This window comes from Poecilia mexicana, unplaced genomic scaffold (assembly GCF_051168715.1).
Source record: "Poecilia mexicana isolate PSO_F unplaced genomic scaffold, ASM5116871v1 scaffold_7, whole genome shotgun sequence".
In the NCBI taxonomy this organism is placed as follows: domain Eukaryota; kingdom Metazoa; phylum Chordata; class Actinopteri; order Cyprinodontiformes; family Poeciliidae; genus Poecilia; species Poecilia mexicana.
In genome coordinates this window covers 23351279-23367869 of record NW_028263376.1, presented here as the reverse complement: position 1 = coordinate 23367869, position 16591 = coordinate 23351279, and the positions used below count along the sequence as shown (strand labels likewise).

General features: G+C 36.7%; 2 protein-coding genes across 2 annotated transcripts in view; one reads left to right on the top strand and one right to left on the bottom strand.

Annotated features, from left to right (window-relative positions):
• Positions 1–293: 293 nt before the first annotated feature.
• LOC106924658 (glucose-induced degradation protein 8-A homolog) lies at positions 294–3093 on the bottom strand. The gene is made up of 5 exons (XM_014998474.2): positions 2993–3093; positions 2532–2664; positions 2256–2452; positions 1956–2153; positions 294–1342 (listed from the first exon to the last, which is right to left on the bottom strand). Exons 2-5 carry the CDS (start codon positions 2647–2649, stop codon positions 1169–1171), a joined length of 687 nt encoding a protein of 228 aa, XP_014853960.1. The 5' UTR covers positions 2650–2664; positions 2993–3093; the 3' UTR covers positions 294–1168.
• Positions 3094–4146: 1053 nt separating this feature from the next.
• dnah12 (dynein, axonemal, heavy chain 12) overlaps positions 4147–16591 on the top strand; it is a 28964-nt gene continuing 16519 nt past the window's right edge. Inside the window, exons 1-32 of the mRNA XM_014998471.2 lie at positions 4147–4362; positions 4482–4572; positions 5472–5661; positions 5981–6050; positions 6145–6294; positions 6378–6573; positions 6830–7018; positions 7112–7265; positions 8170–8261; positions 8362–8540; positions 8643–8778; positions 8871–8996; positions 9083–9217; positions 10730–10923; positions 11003–11246; positions 11354–11539; positions 11622–11822; positions 11964–12158; positions 12237–12358; positions 12452–12587; positions 12677–12823; positions 13266–13385; positions 13565–13721; positions 13803–13975; positions 14079–14231; positions 14314–14553; positions 14669–14914; positions 15033–15152; positions 15244–15353; positions 15429–15612; positions 16184–16324; positions 16409–16492. Of these exons, the coding sequence (XP_014853957.2) occupies positions 4151–4362; positions 4482–4572; positions 5472–5661; positions 5981–6050; positions 6145–6294; positions 6378–6573; positions 6830–7018; positions 7112–7265; positions 8170–8261; positions 8362–8540; positions 8643–8778; positions 8871–8996; positions 9083–9217; positions 10730–10923; positions 11003–11246; positions 11354–11539; positions 11622–11822; positions 11964–12158; positions 12237–12358; positions 12452–12587; positions 12677–12823; positions 13266–13385; positions 13565–13721; positions 13803–13975; positions 14079–14231; positions 14314–14553; positions 14669–14914; positions 15033–15152; positions 15244–15353; positions 15429–15612; positions 16184–16324; positions 16409–16492 (5073 nt within the window). The 5' untranslated portion in view covers positions 4147–4150. The remainder of the gene's footprint in view (positions 4363–4481; positions 4573–5471; positions 5662–5980; positions 6051–6144; positions 6295–6377; positions 6574–6829; positions 7019–7111; positions 7266–8169; positions 8262–8361; positions 8541–8642; positions 8779–8870; positions 8997–9082; positions 9218–10729; positions 10924–11002; positions 11247–11353; positions 11540–11621; positions 11823–11963; positions 12159–12236; positions 12359–12451; positions 12588–12676; positions 12824–13265; positions 13386–13564; positions 13722–13802; positions 13976–14078; positions 14232–14313; positions 14554–14668; positions 14915–15032; positions 15153–15243; positions 15354–15428; positions 15613–16183; positions 16325–16408; positions 16493–16591) is intronic.

The following is a 16591-nucleotide window of genomic DNA, read 5'->3' as shown; positions in this document are numbered from 1 at the left end:
AAATAGATCAGAGACTTTCACAGCTCAGTTTGGCTTGTCTCGTTCAGGATCTTATGGACAAATTACAACTAATGAGAGGTACTTGCTCTACTTAATAACTAGGAATTAAAAGCTGGAAAAAAAAAAAACCTGTCAGTTTTACAGCTGTACAAAACATGAATACCAAACTACTTCATGTGAAACTGATCATATTCAGATTAAATTATTTGCCTGCAATATTTTTCTTTTCTAAAGTGATCTATAAAAAATAACATATGAAATTTCCATGAACAGAAGCACAAGTTTCATGTGACTTGTCGTGTAGGATAAATCAACTTTTATTGCAAAATAATATACCAGGGAAAAAAAGCACATCAGAATTTAGCCAAGTCGCTACAAATGTAAATCACTCATACGTAATAGTCTAATAGTGTCTCCATGTTTGCAAGTGTATTTACCCATTCACATCTTTGAACATCATGTTACTCAAGCTTATAGTCACAGTATGCTGTAGATTGTTTAATACTCCAGTAATCTTATCAAATTATTACCATAACTTAAACCTTGAGGGTTTTATTTACGATTGTGTATCTATCACAACCTTTACAGAGTGTGTAAATAAAACATTATGATTCTTAAATTAAATTTAACTTTCAGCCACAGTAACCTTAAACACCCCAAGTAATGCATATTGACTCTTTTCACCACATGTAAGTACCAGATGGAAGTCCACCGGTTGAAATGTGTTTCCTGAAAGAAGGTTTTTATTTTAAGAATTGCACATTGAGCCAGCAGTTTTTCCTGATGAAACCCTGCATCCTTGAAGTGGGCACACACACACACACACACACACAGACCATCAGCCTAATTTAGGCTTTATTTACAACCTCCCCTGCCAACAACATTCCCTGCCAACAGACAGAAAAACTAGAGTAAATAAAACATTTTAGCTTTACATAGACAAATATGTAAATTATAATACCAAATAAAGTAAATGGTTTGGTTGTTATAGAGTAAGAAGTAACCTTAAATTACAATCAGTCCAGTTCAGAATTAACAAAGTATCAAAAGGCAACCCTTACAAAAAAAAGAAAAGGTTGTACTCTAACTGATTCAGCTTCCTGGGTTATAAATAGATAAGGAAATGTGTCCGTTCTGTAACAACATGTTATTTATTTAATCTGAGTCTTTATTTGGGGTCTTCGATCGTTCCCTTGCTCAGGTCGGTCATTTTGGGATACTTAATTTTCTTTTGGTCGAGTTCGTTCTGAGCCCAGAGCAGTAGCTTCAGTAGCTTGGCCAGCTTTGGAGTAGATTCTCTGTTTTCGTAGTCTAGTACACACTGATTAACCTCACTCCAGACCTGGGAGAGAAAGTAAGACATATATTAATGCTTTTATACAAATAGTCTTAAACTGGTGAAGGCTAAACAAACTCAAAATAAAAACTTCACTAAACAGTGAATATTATTCTCATATAAAGAAAACATGAGGACAAAAATAATTTCTAATATTAAACATATAGAAACATTACATAAACTGTTCTGATTGGAGATTTTGTTAATACTTGGACAAACCACGAATTATCTGACTATAGTTTTAATTGTTATACTGCAAATAATCTTTAATGTTTTATAATGTGCATTCCTATACAATAATTTTGCACATTTGTTTTGAGCAGCTGCTGTCTTGGCCTTAATATAACATAACCTGATAATAAAAAAATAATTATTATTTATACAAGAATACAAAAGGGACTTTTAGAGATCTTTCTTTTTTGTTATTTTCATGCCATGTTATCATAACTTTTATGTATTTAACTCTACTGAATTGTTGTCCAATTTTATTTTTTTTACTGATTCCAGCAGGAAAATTACAGGGTAAATGAGACCCAAAACACAGAATAAACCAACTTACTGAACTAAAGATGCCAATTTAATCACAGAAAATGTTATTCTAAATGTGTGTTGACTCTACCTTTTGCCGCTGCATTATATTGAGCAGATCTCCAAAGGGAGACTCTTCAGGGTTGTCAAACGCCAACAGAGCCAGTGTCCTCTCCATTTCAGTCAGACACTCTCGGCTCTCCTCTCCTTGCTCTGCTAACTGCGACTGGGCAAATTCAAGGGCAGCCTCTGTCTCCCTCAGACGAATCAGCTCAATAAGATGCTGCTGCTGCATATTGCAAAACAGACAGGTGCAAATTATTGAATAAAAAATACAACAGAGAAATAAAAGAAAATAAAGTTAAGCTGACCACTTTGTGTTTTACAGTACCTGTAAGTGAAAGTACAGGTAACGGTTTGTATCCAGCAGTTCTGGGTGCAGACTATTGATAAGCGCAATGGCATCCTGAATCTGTCCTTTTAATATCAACTCCCTGATCTTAATCCGTTCATCTAAGGAGTCCAGGTCCACACTGGGCTCTATTCCAGACTCCATCCTGAACTTTTCTGCTGCCTCTTTGAATCCCTCTGTAAAACATAAAATTAGGTTATTTTTATTCTAAAGCAAACAGCTGTTTACGTGAACCTGACGATGTCGGTACGTTACCTGTAACCAAGTAGTTCATTATCAGCCTATTCATATCAGCTCTCTGAATGTGGACATTGTTAAGTTTATCCATCCACTCTTCCTTTGTTATGTCCTCCGGCTTCTCTGCATAACTCATTATGATGATAAGATCCTACAAGAGGATACGGAGGCCGTGTTAACAGCAAACAAGATGATTTCATATATTAAACACTTAGGATAATGCACAGCTAGCTATCTATTCTAGCAGAAATATGAAACCGGAAACTGAAAATAACAACTGTTACGGCCTTCGGTGAAAAACACAACACTGAAGCCTGGCTTCCATCAACACGGATCAAAACACAGAACATGTCGGTCTCCAGATGAAGATATTTTTCTCTACGTAAGACCTAAACAAGTCGTATGGTGCTTAATTTGATCTGTTTTCCTTATCTTACCACATACTTCCAATATAACGTATAAGTTATTCTTCACAATACCTGAAATTTTGTTGCTACTTCCCAACAGTAGCTAGCTAGCTAACGAAGGATGAGCCGCTTCTTCTTCTTCGCTTAGGGTTTTTTTTTTTTTTTTTTTTTTTGGCGGTTGGCAAAAACATTAGGTGTGCATTACCGCCACCAACTGGTAAAGAGTGTGAACTGAAACGACGCTAAGACACTTTAAAACTGTTGGGCCAATCTGTGATAACTTCTCTTTAGTGCTTCAATAAAATGTAATTCTATTTTCATTTTAGAAGAAATATAGCTAATCAGCTGTACTCTTTCATTTCTACATTTCTGATATTCGGAATATGTTGATCATCTACTCCACAGTACTCATTTAACTGTATTAATTCAGGTAAATTAAATAAAATACAGGCAAACCTTGGATATATAGGTTTCTTCCAATATGTCAAAAATAAATAAATAAATAAATAAATAAATAAATAAATAAATAAATAAATAAATAAACAAGACATGACAATGGTGCAACAAAAAATGTTGTGTTTTAAGCACTCCAGTTATGATCACTGCCTGATACTGAATATTATGAATATTATATTAATACTCTTAACTTTTCTAAGCGGGTGAATTAAATACCAAACTCGTATTTATTGACGTACCCTACAATAACAGCAGGAACATGTTATGTAACCTCTACCATAATTTCGAGTTGAAAAAAAATATAGATTTACAATGGAAGTGTTAGTTACATATTTAAATTAATTAAGTCTGTTTGCCAATGCTGGAGATGTCTTTATAACTTTTCTTGGGCATTTTGTTCTACAGTTGCCGAGTGCAGACCCCGCCCGCTACACCCCTCTCGTTTACTGTTGCCCTGGTAACGGCACAACCAACTTTTGGATTCCGACATTCATGTAGAGCCAACATTTGAAGACGGCGATATTAAACTACAAATAAAGATCCTTAAACGTATTGATACTTCATCATAATCCCAAAGGTAAACGTATTTGATACATTTTGTTATTCTGTGCAGATGTTTTTTTTTTGTTTTTATAATTACTGTTTGAGTATTCAGCGTCTCTTAATGTTGTAAGACGGAGCCAGCTTAAACAAAAAAAATAAGGGTTAGCAAACCAGCAGCAAACTTAAAACGACCGTCAAACTATATTTCCCCCCAGGTGGCTATTGTCAGAAATGGCTACCTCTTCGGGGATTTCTAAAGCCAACGTGGAGGGCCTGCCAAAGCTACCAGTTCTGCCCCCAATAGAAAAACTGAGGGGAGCTTTGGAGAGCTCCATTATTGCACAAAATGAGATGGCGGAAGAAATAAAGAAGAGAGAAGAGGCTCACAAGAAGCTAAAGAGACAAAGGAGAACAATGCAAGAAAAACATTTCCAAATGACATTGTAGGTGTTTTTTTTAAATTTATAAATCATTTATTGTGATTGTGGCAATTGCGGCAAATATTGCTATTGAAATTGATAATCAGTTTTGACTGTTTGTTGTACAATATGATTTATTGCAGGATCTCCAGAGCAGTGGAGGCTCGCGAAAAGACCAAGGAGAGGGAAGCTAGGCATGATCCTCCCTCTCCAGAACCAGAGATTCCACGCCGAGTATGCATATTTGTATTTACTGTTGGGGTGGAATGTCTCCTGTTGATTTTCAAAGTGTGCTCACTTACATATAAAAGGAAAGTCTCTACAGTTGATGAAATTTTTCTGATGTGTGGAGACTGAATACCTACACAAAAATACATTACGTAAATGATATAATCTGGTTTGCATGTCATCATGCAAAATTAGTATTTTATTCCCAATAGTGCAACCAAAATCCTGGCTCTCACAGATTTGTTGTGACCATGCTGTGATCAATCAACAGAATCGTTTTCTTCACTTCCACCCTGAACCCTCTCCACCTCTACAAACAGACCAATTAACTATCAAATAACAATAATAATGTCAGGGACGATATTGTTGATCTGGACAAGGAATGAACATTAAGAACATAATCTGGAAGCTTCGTGAAAAGGTCACAGGTGTTTGGGCATTTATTGAGAAATGGAAGAAATATCAATCACTTGATTTAACAAACTTCATCATTAATTTACACAGACATTCACTTACAATTATTACTCTACACAAGTGAAAAGGGAGCAGGAAGAACAAAATATTGTATAAAGCAACAAACCAAACCATTTTTTAAAAACTTTTCTGTAATGTATTTTTTTTTATTAGTTAATACGCTTTCTCTCAATTAGAGAAGCTGCATTTGTGAGAAAAAATGAAAATCAGCAGGGGATCGAATTTTGTTTTCCCAACTGTATGTGGACATATGGCTTTGTACAAACCATAGTACAAAGAAGAAGAAATATTGCAAAACTAACTTCAAACTGTTTTTACAGATTCTGTGTAATGAATGTAAAAAAAATGATGCATTTTCCAGAAAAAAAAAAATAATTTCAAGATTTCTTTAAAACACATATTGCTTTTATTTTGTTCTGCATTGTTTGAAGATGAAATACAGATTCATGAAGCATTGTGTAGAGAGTCGACCATTCGCTCCAATTCAGAAAGAGTGGCTAGACTCAATGGTTGCCCGAGTCTCACCTGAACTGAGAGGGCGCCCAAAGTCAGATACACTTCTGCAAGAGCTTTGCACGGAGGTCACCGAGGAGTTCCACAACGTGATTGTCCAGCACACAGGTACTACTAGTTACAGGGGTGTGCAAAAGTATTCGCACCCCTTAAACTCAACACAAAGTAGTTCAGAATTGTACAGAGGATTTTATTTAGAGGTTATAAGAGTAAAGAGAATGAATACACACAGATACATTTTATAAAAAAAATATTTTGAAACCATTCAGATTATTCATCAAAATACGATGAAGTTTGTTGATTGAAACATGACACAATGTGAATGAGTTTAAGGAGTCTGAGTATCTTTACAGAGAAATATATTTGGTTTGTGCAAATGGAGTTTAAGTAAATCATGTCTTCTTATAGCTTTTTTGTCTTCTTTCAGTGGACTCAGTACTAAAGGATCCCGACAGAGTAGAAGAAGATTCAGAAGTACAGAGATCTGGCCAACCAACGTGAGTTCTAGAATAGGCTTCATAATTATACAATAATTAATTTGTTTTGTTTGACTATATTTTAAAGATTGTCTTTTTTTTTATTTCTCTCAAGGACTGAAAGCTTTTGCCATTGCACCTTTACAAAAAGAGTGAAACTTATAAGACGAAAACTCCATATTCTGCACCCAGTGATGCAAACTATATTGGATATTGGCTACACGTCTTTTACCGGTTTGATCTTACTTGAGTCATGTAGATGCAGGTAGGACTACATTATCAAGGTCAATAACCACCTCTAAGTTGTAAGTCTTAAGTCTCCTGTAAGGATTTTTTTTTTCCTCACAGAGGCTTCGAACCTGTGGATTGTAAAAGCGTACAGAGAAGTGCAACTGTAGAGTGCGAGAAGAAAGAATCTGAAATTATGAATACCTGGTTTCCTCAAATTATTCAATTATTAACAAATGAGGAAATCTTAGGTCAACTGAAAGAGGAGCAGCAGGATGCTTTTTACAACTGTGCATCTACCCTCATGTCCAATCAGGTATTTCAGTTTTTTTATTTTTATTTATTGCCTTTACTTTTAAGACTATGTTTGTATGATGTAATTATTAAAAAAAAATATAGTGCAGGACACAGCTACAACCTTCAACTGACTAATGTTTTAAGATTCCTACACTTGAAATTGTTTCATTGAAAAATGTGGCAGACAGATAATCTATGAGGTTTCTTTCATATTACAAACAGCTTCTCAGGCATATTATGACTTAAAGTGATATTTTTTCCCCCCATATTTATAGTTGAAGTTCCTGCTTCAGCAAAGTGTAAAAAAGTTTGTCAGCTTTTTCGACCCAAGCAATCAACACTGCTTGCCCGTGTTCCTCATGACTTTGACATTTGATGATGGAAAAATGGGCACTTACCCAACTCTCAAAGATTTAGAATATTCTGTTTTGGAGATACTCAATTCCATAGCAAGCTCACTGCAGGTAAGATTTCTCATTTTAAGCTTAATTAGTGTTTGTGTTTGTGTATGTGTGTGTGTGTTGAGAAGGAATTGGCTTCTTGTTATTTACTTATAGAGAGTACAGACTGTGCAGTCTTGGTTGGCCCAAACCTCGTCTCCATGTGTGGATGCCAGCGTTCCCGATGAGATCCTTACTTGGGCTCGGGTCACTGTGACAAATGCTGTGCGCAAACATTTGGAGGAACCTGACAAACATTTGAAGACCTACGGTGATATAGCACTCATTCGCTTCCCATCGACATAAACATTATTTTGATTTTGGTCCGCAAAAAAATTAAAATAACCATTAAATCAGTGGTCGTACTCACTGAGCCATTAATTGAATGGAGTTCATCCATTCTTTTCTTGTGGTAAAATGTTTTTATTAAAAAAAAAAAAAAAAAAAAAAAAAAAAAACAAAGTTAAGGATTTTTGGAGGCATGTTTTTGGTAAACATGTTTGAATTTTGTGTTTATATTATTTAATATTAATCTGGTCCATGTGATACATACAGGCTCATATATATGCATCCACACCCACTAATTTTTGAATGAATGCAACGTGGTACATTGCAGAGAGACTAAACACATTTTCTCGCCATCAGCATGACTCCGCCATGACTGTGGCTGGATGTCTGACCACTCTTCTTAGGATTCTTAGCAGTCTTCTGGAATGGACCTGCCAGTGTCAGTGTCACCTCACCGTGGACACTGACACTGGTATTCCAGCAATGTCTGACTTAACCTTCACAATCACATGTTCAAGATCCTGATCTTAAGCAAATTTTAAAACTGGTTTTCGAAATGGTTAGTTTGCTTTATTCAGTAGTTAACATTTACCTTCTGGAGTGGTGCTGATAAATGACGTTTACTTATATATTAATTTGTGTTTTCATAGAAACCCATATGAATATTTTTTCAGCCTGTGGTAGAGAAAATCCACAATAAATTCAAATTTGTCAACAAGAATCTTGTTTTTGAAACTTAAGAACGTCCTGTTTTGTAAGCTCATTCCACGCTGGGAAAAGAACAGCAAAAATGCATCATTAAAAACTGAAAACTATTGCGATTATATTTAAACTTCACATTAGAAACTGTATCAATTCATAACTTGCTTTTGTGGTTTATTTTGAAGTTGAAAGCTATGACTGGCTTGTGAATGGAACTGCACAGACACAAGTGGACACTTTTCTGGAAGAGGAGCACACTTTTGAAGAGTTTACTGAAGTAAAGAATCTTAAAGCTGAACTTAATTCATTTTATGACACATTACGACTTCGCCATGTCTTAGTTTATGTCTGAATGTATTTAACCTTGTCTGGTAAAGCAAGTGGAGGAGTTTCATGCGCTCGCAAGGGAGATTTCCAACCTTCCATCAAAAGTCTACTTTCCAATGATTCATCTGGGATGTGAGGAGCTCAAACAAAGCTTACGTGATAAAGCCAAAATGTTTGCTGACATTCTTCTGAAAACACTGGTCGCCAAACATCGGGAGCAAAATCTAGAGTAGGTTCCCCTCCTGTGGCATTTTCAGTCAAGCCTATCTCTCATTTCTAGACATCCTAATGGTCTCATTATGCATGACTTTTTTTTTTTGTGCGTGGAAAGGATCTGCTCTGAATTTGAAATCATCAAAGAGAAATGTCAGGAAGTTCCAGAAAACATAGATGCTATGGCTGAGATGGTCGACTACATGGATTTGACCAAGACAAAGGGTCTTGCAGACCTAAATGAAAAACTACAGGTGACTAATTGGACATTTGGTCTTAAGCTGTTGTGTCTTGCAGAAAAACAACATTTCTTACATCTCATATACATCCCAACATGCACTTACAGGAAGCAAGCACCAGACTTATGTATCTCTTGGATGTCCACACAATTGAACCAGAGGATTTGGAACTTAACTCGACTGTTTTTCTTTGGCCCAAAAATATACTTGATGCTTTTGAGGTCCACGATAAGGTGCGTCTTCTAAACTATATCATTCTTTAAATTTCTAATGTATTTATTTTTTAGATTTGATTCTGCACACGGTTGTTATTTTCCAGGTGTTGCAGAAGGCCAAGCAGAAAGGAGAGAAAGAGCTGGTAGAGAAAAGGGAAAAACTAATGATTGACCTTGAAAGATTGGGAAACTTGTCAGAGCAGATAGTGGAATGCTCTCGCCTGGATATGTTGCAACAGGTACAGTGTCATTTCGGCTGTTACATAAACCTACGCTAGTGTTTTTTGTATGTTTTTTTTTTTTTATGAGATTATTGACCAGTTTTGAATTCACCTGTCAAGCATGGGGTGTTTTAGCAAAATGTATTGTTGCTAAAACAACAACACATATATAATGCATTTCAAAAGTATTTATACCCACTGAACGTTTTCCACATTTTTTCACGTTATAACCACAAATGTCATTGTATTTTAAGTCAAGTTTATTTGTATAGCACATTTCAGCAATAAGGCAGTTCAAAGTGCTTTTCATGATAACAAGATAATACAGTTACCAATTATGAAACAAGCAATAAACATTACATTTTGTCAGATGCCAATATCAAAATTATCAAGAATATTCATTATGAAGTATACATGAAATAAACTAATCAATACTGTAGTTGTTATTAGTCAAAGACAACAATAATCATGTGGGATGTTAGACTTGATTTAAAGAAACAATGTTTTGGCAGTTTTGCTGTTTCTGGAAGCTTGTTGTAGATTTTACGATTTTATAGAGAAGAAGACAAATAATGCATGGTTTTACAAAATTAAATAAAAGTAAAAATTTGAAAAGTGTTGCATATATATATGTATTACGGTGTTGTTTTGGGTCAACCCTACAGCAAAGTAGTCTTTCCACAAATTTATAATTTGACAACTTGACTTTAACTGGTCCATCCCAACATATGCTTTGACATAAATAATCTCATTGTTTCTCTCACTATATGTTTAGGGTCAATGTTCTGGCGAAACTCCAATTTCTGCCCGAATCTTCAGTATTTTTTGCAGCCTCTAACTGGGTTTTTCCTGCAGTGCAACTTTAAAGTTCCCAACAGGTCAATGTGCTGTATAGGTTTTCCATCCTACAAAGCTTGTTGCATGTATAATGCTTAAGTTTGGTTTCATCTAAATGGAGCACCTTCTTCAACATCTTTGCTGTGTTCCCGGCATGGCTTGTGACACACTTTTAATTTGAAATTCTCATGGCACCAATACTTTTCTTCTTACTGCTCTTCAATGAAGACAGGACTTGCCTAATTTAGATATTATTAAAAAACATAAATTTGCTAAAAACTTAGCTATGACTTCATCCCCAACTTGTCTGGTTCTCAGCTTGATCTCCGTTATTCTGTTTGTTACCAGCAATGTTCTATAACCTCCGCAGAACAGCTGGTTGTATAATACAATTTAATTATTCACAGGGGGAACTTCTAACTTCTGAAGGCCAGTAGTTGTACTGAATCTTGGATTTTCATTTTAAAATAGAAATCCACATAACTTTGTTTCACTTTGTGCTAGTCTATCTCATAAAATCATTGACGCTTGTGGTTCTAATAAGAAAAAAATAAAATACAAAAGGGACACAAATACTTTTACAAGATATCTATATAAAATGGAGGGTGACATACTTTGTCAGCTGTTTCTGCAACTTTCATTATCTATGGTTGCCCCAAAGCCATAATCTCATTAAACATACCTTTTGAACAGTATATTTCAAAGGTAAGAATGATACAGAAACTTCTCCGGGATGCTGAGGAGGCAGTAGTCATTGTTAATAAGGAAGAAGTCTTCTACCAATGGGACTTGACATCTTACCCTGAAGTTGAAAGCATCAAGGAACACATTGAACCATACCATAAGCTGTTTGCATTCGTCCTTAAATGGCAGAACACAGAAAGCAGGTCTGAAACCAGTCCCTAAAGTGCAACGTTTCGATTTTAATAACACCCTGTGATAAACGTGTTCTCTATTTGTGAGCAGATGGATGGACGGCTCTTTCTTGGAACTAAATGGGGAGACTATGGAAAGTCAAGTGGATGAGTTTTATAGGGAGATTTTTAAATTACTGAAGTTTTTCCAGCAGAAGCAGATTAAGGCTGCACAAGAGAAGGAAAAGATTTCTGGAATAAAAAAGCACAAGGTACCTGAGGAAGAGGTCAAAAGGCAGGATGACCCAGCTGTAATTCTGTGTTCTGCTGCTATGGCACAGATCAAAACATTTAAGGTATTTAAAATCTACTGATGATTGAATTAACATAACATAGCATAACTTTTTTATTTATTTTTTTTGCTGGTGTGTAGCTTTTAATTTATGTATCTTTGCATCAACAGGAATATGTTCCCGTCGTGTCTGTCTTGTGTAACCCAGGTATCAGGCAACGTCACTGGGACAGCATGTCTAAAATAGCCGATCATGACCTAACCCCTAACTCTGGAACAACATTACGCAAAGTTTTAAAGCAAAACTTAGGACCTTATCTGACTGAGTTCGAGTCTATCAGTGCAGCTGCTAGTAAGGTGAAACTCCCTTGGGCTTTACAGGTTGTCACAAAAGGTCTATGATCTGAATGTAGGCCTTGTAAACCGTCTTTCATTGTAGGAGTTTTCCCTGGAGAAAGCCATGCAAACCATGTTGCAAACTTGGGACGCTGTTGCCTTCAGCCATCAACCTTACAGGGAGACCGGTGTTTCCATTTTGACTGCTTTGGATGATATTCAGACAATGTTAGATGATCAAATTGTAAAGACTCAGACAATGAGGGGCTCACCTTTCATCAAACCATTTGAGAAAGAAATTAAGGTAGACTTTTCTGGAGACAATTTCCGTTATTAATGAGTACAGCAATTTTCTGAAGTTTTCATTGTAAATAAAAAATATATATATATATTATTCATAGTTCTGTACTATGAAAACATAAAAGAGTTTTGTTTCTGTTTTTAGCAATGGGAGGAGCGCCTGGTTAACATTCAGACAATCATAGATGAGTGGCTGAAGGTGCAGGCCCAGTGGCTTTACCTGGAGCCCATCTTTTCATCTCAGGACATCATGCAGCAGATACCAGAAGAAGGAAGGCTTTTTCAAGCTGTAGACAGAAACTGGAAAGAGATCATGAGGCATTGTGTCAAAGACCCCAAGGTAAAAAATAAAATAAAGCAAAACTGTGTTCATTTTTGAAAACAGATCTTTTAGCGACACCACATTGCTTCATCTTAGATTCTGCCAGCAACCGCGCTTCCGGGTTTGTTAGAGAAGCTGCTAAATTCTAACGACCTCCTCGATAACATTATGAGAGGCTTGAATGCTTATTTGGAGAAGAAACGGCTCTTTTTTCCACGGTAAACAAACAAAAAACTTTCTGCAATTTTCGACCAATTGGTTTTATTATATGTGGCAATATTCTAATTTTTTTCTGGTGATCTATTTTGCAGGTTCTTCTTTCTGTCAAATGATGAGATGCTTGAGATTCTCTCTGAAACCAAAGATCCACTCCTAGTTCAGCCTCATCTGAAAAAGTGTTTTGAGGGTATTTCCAAACTGGACTTCTTACCCAATCTGGATATTCAGGCAAGACACTCACATACATAATTCAAAATGTGTTATGTATACATTGTGAACGATTAGGTTTTAATCGGCTTTGTACTGTTTTTGCTCAGGCCATGTTCAGCAGCGAAGGCGAACGTGTTGATCTAATCCAGCGTATCTCTACATCCGAAGCCAAAGGAGCTGTAGAGAAGTGGCTGATTCAGGTGGAGGATGTGATGCTTCGCAGTGTCAGAGATGTGATAGCCCGCTCAAGATTGGTAAGATCACTCTTATACATAATGTTTGTGTCAGAAGTTTACCTACACTCATAATTACCACGAGAGTTTTACATTAATGTATGAATTTTGGGCTTGGAATTTTGCATTTGAAGTGTTTGGTAACTACTTTGAATTGAATGCAGATCTTTTCTGGTTCATAGAGTAAAAAATATTCTCATAGTTCTCGATAGAAAACTACTATAACCCAGGTTCAACATTATAGAAGAGGAACACTGAATGCAAAACTATACTTGGTCAAATATGTATGGCGTCACTGACATTTAAAGAAATGTCCATTAGATGTAGAGAATTTTATCTAGGGCACCGATAAATGCCTAAAATGTAAATGACATTAATGTTGATGATGAGTGTGGGTAAATATCTGTTTACATATCACACATTTTCTGGTCCATAAAATGTTTTCATGTTTTTAAATGGGCAGGCCTATCCTGAGACTCCACGGGACCAGTGGGTCACAGAGTGGCCTGGACAGGTGGTCATTTGCACCTCTCAGATTTTTTGGACTTTGGAGGTTCATGAGGCCATCAGAAAAGGGGAGAAAGTGAGTCTTTCTGTGTTTTATTCTGCTTGATTTGAGACCTTTTCATACTTTTTTTGGAGATTTTCTAAATTGGACTAAGAAGATTAATTATGTGGCTGTGTAAACGGTAATGTTATTAACTCTATGGTGAACACAGTATTTCTTCAAATAATCATAACAGTATGCCGTTATCTCTGTAGGGCATAAAAGCCTATTATGAAAAACTGAAGGATCAGCTGAATGACATCATAAAGCTGGTGAGAGGAAAACTTTCCAAGCAAACCCGGATTACTTTGGGAGCGCTCGTCACAATTGACGTCCATGCCCGGGACGTTGTCGTGGACCTTATAGAGAAAGGTAACACCATCCCTAAAACCGTTTAAATATTTAAGGAGCTCTCTTGAGCAGATCCAAGAACTTCAGTGTTGTTGTTTTTAGGTGTGTCACACGAAACTGACTTTCAGTGGCTAGCTCAGCTTCGTTACTACTGGACCAATGAAAACGTTCGCGTTCACATTATCAACTGTGATGTTTGCTATGCCTATGAGTACCTGGGGAACTCACCACGTCTGGTCATCACTCCTCTGACTGACAGATGCTACAGAACTCTGGTAGTTAAAAAAACAACATTGGTTTAAGTTATCTTAATTATGAATAATGCATCTTGTCTTGCTGATAAATGCTGAAATCTGATTCCATCCCCTTCTGTTATAGATTGGAGCTTTCTATCTTAATTTGGGTGGGGCACCTGAGGGTCCAGCCGGGACAGGAAAAACTGAAACCACCAAGGATTTAGCCAAAGCTCTTGCTGTGCAGTGTGTGGTGTTTAACTGTTCAGATGGACTGGATTATATCGCAATGGGAAAAGTACTATTCTCTTGAAATTCAATGTGAATTATCGTGCGTGCTAACAATGTTATTTTAATATATATTTTAATCCATTGCATAGTTTTTTAAAGGTCTAGCCTCGTCTGGAGCTTGGGCGTGCTTTGATGAATTCAACCGTATTGAGCTGGAGGTGCTGTCTGTAGTGGCTCAGCAGGTTCTGTGCATCCAGAGGGCCATAGAAATGAAGCTGGAGTACTTTGATTTTGAAGGAACTACGCTCAAGCTCAATCCCAACTGCTTTGTTTCCATAACAATGAACCCCGGTTACGCGGGACGCTCAGAGCTTCCGGACAACCTCAAGGTGTTTTGTCAGAAATAATGCGCGATATGTTTTATTTTTATTATTTAACGTACCTAATTAATGTAATTTTACGTAAGAATGTTTCAGTGTTTCTGTACATTTTGCTTTTCTGTAGGTGTTGTTTCGAACTGTGGCCATGATGGTCCCAAACTACGCTCTGATCGCAGAGATCTCTCTGTATTCATACGGCTTCCTCAATGCCAAACCACTGTCAGTAAAGATTGTAATGACCTACAGGCTTTGTTCAGAGCAGCTCTCCTCCCAGTTTCACTACGATTACGGCATGAGGGCCGTCAAAGCAGTGCTAGTGGCTGCAGGAAACCTCAAGCTTAAGTATCCCAATGAGAACGAAGACATTCTGGTAATTGTGCAGAAGTTACGTAATTTGTTTGATAGACTTCAGTTTATGTCTTTAATTGCAGCTTCAGTCATCAGATCATCTTAAGTTATTCATGAATTTCTTATGTTGTAACATTCAGCTCCTGAGATCCATAAAAGATGTTAATGAACCCAAGTTTCTGTCCCATGATATTCCTTTGTTCAACGGGATCACCAGCGATCTTTTCCCGGGCATCACTCTTCCTGAGGCCGACTATAAGGTCTGATGTTTTAACACTATTACTCAAACTACTGTCTTGCGATTCTAAATGTTATCTTTGTTTTTATCTGTTTTCCTTTATTTTTTGCCAGCTGTTCTTAGAGTCTGCTACAGAGTGCTGTGAAAAGCATAATGTGCAGCCAACTGAAGTCTTCTTGCAAAAGATTATACAGACATATGAGATGATGATAGTTAGACATGGGTAGGTCATGCTTAGGTTTTCATATGGCTGTATTTACCATAAAAGACAATTATACACAAAAAAGTCATTTTGCAGGTTTATGCTGGTGGGAGAGCCCTTTGCTGGGAAAACAAAGGTGTTGCATGTTTTAGCTGACACTCTGACTATGATGAATGAGAAAGGACACGAAGGAGAAGAGAAGGTCATCTTCAGGACATTAAATCCAAAGTCCATTACTATGGGACAGCTCTTTGGACAGTTTGACCTGGTTTCCCATGAGGTAAATATGTTCCTTTTTTAATCTGCATGACATTATGAAAGGATTATGTGTTCATTTGTATACAATGCTTTGCAAATGCAATCATACAGCTTGATCTTTTTCACATTTTGTCACATTATAACCACAAAGGAAGGAGGTGCACTAGTCAGATGAGACCAGGGTTTAAACATTTCAACCTATTTTAAAGACTATATGTGTGAAGGAACATACCATTGCTGTTCCTCAGCACGGACATGGATACTTTGAAGATGGATGACCCTACATACGGGGTCAACATGGAAATGATAAACTGTTTGCACAGTGATAAAAAAGGCTTCAGCCTGGGCCACAGGTTCACCATAAAGCTGGGGAACCACCCACAACATGTATCAAACTGACATTTATCTAATTGATATCTAATTACAAGCTATTGATGTAAGACTGCTAAATGCAAAATGCCATGCCACACCTCATCACATAAGACAAAAAAACCCCCCACATATAAATACTTTTATTAGTCACTACACCTAGAATAATGTGTTGCCCATTCTTTGATGTTTCTTTTCACTTACTGGGTTTCTCTTTCTATCAGTGGACAGATGGTATTGTGGCCAACACTTTTCGTGACTTTGCCTTGGGAGACACACCAGAGCGCAAGTGGGTGGTGTTTGACGGTCCCATAGACACGCTGTGGATTGAAAGTATGAACACTGTGCTGGATGACAACAAAAAGGTGCATAGTTAAAGTAAAACCGATATGCATGCTTATGTTTTCAATATATCAACGTGATTTTTTTTCTATAATTCTCATCTGCAGTTGTGCTTGATGAGTGGTGAGATAATTCAGATGTCCAATCAGATGAGTCTTATTTTTGAAGCGATGGATCTGTCACAAGCTTCAGTAAGTTAAAAGTGTGCAATTTATATAGTGGCATGCAGCTTCTGGTGCAGTCAATATGCATTTTCACACATTTAAAGTTGTCTAATTAAGTATTTTTTA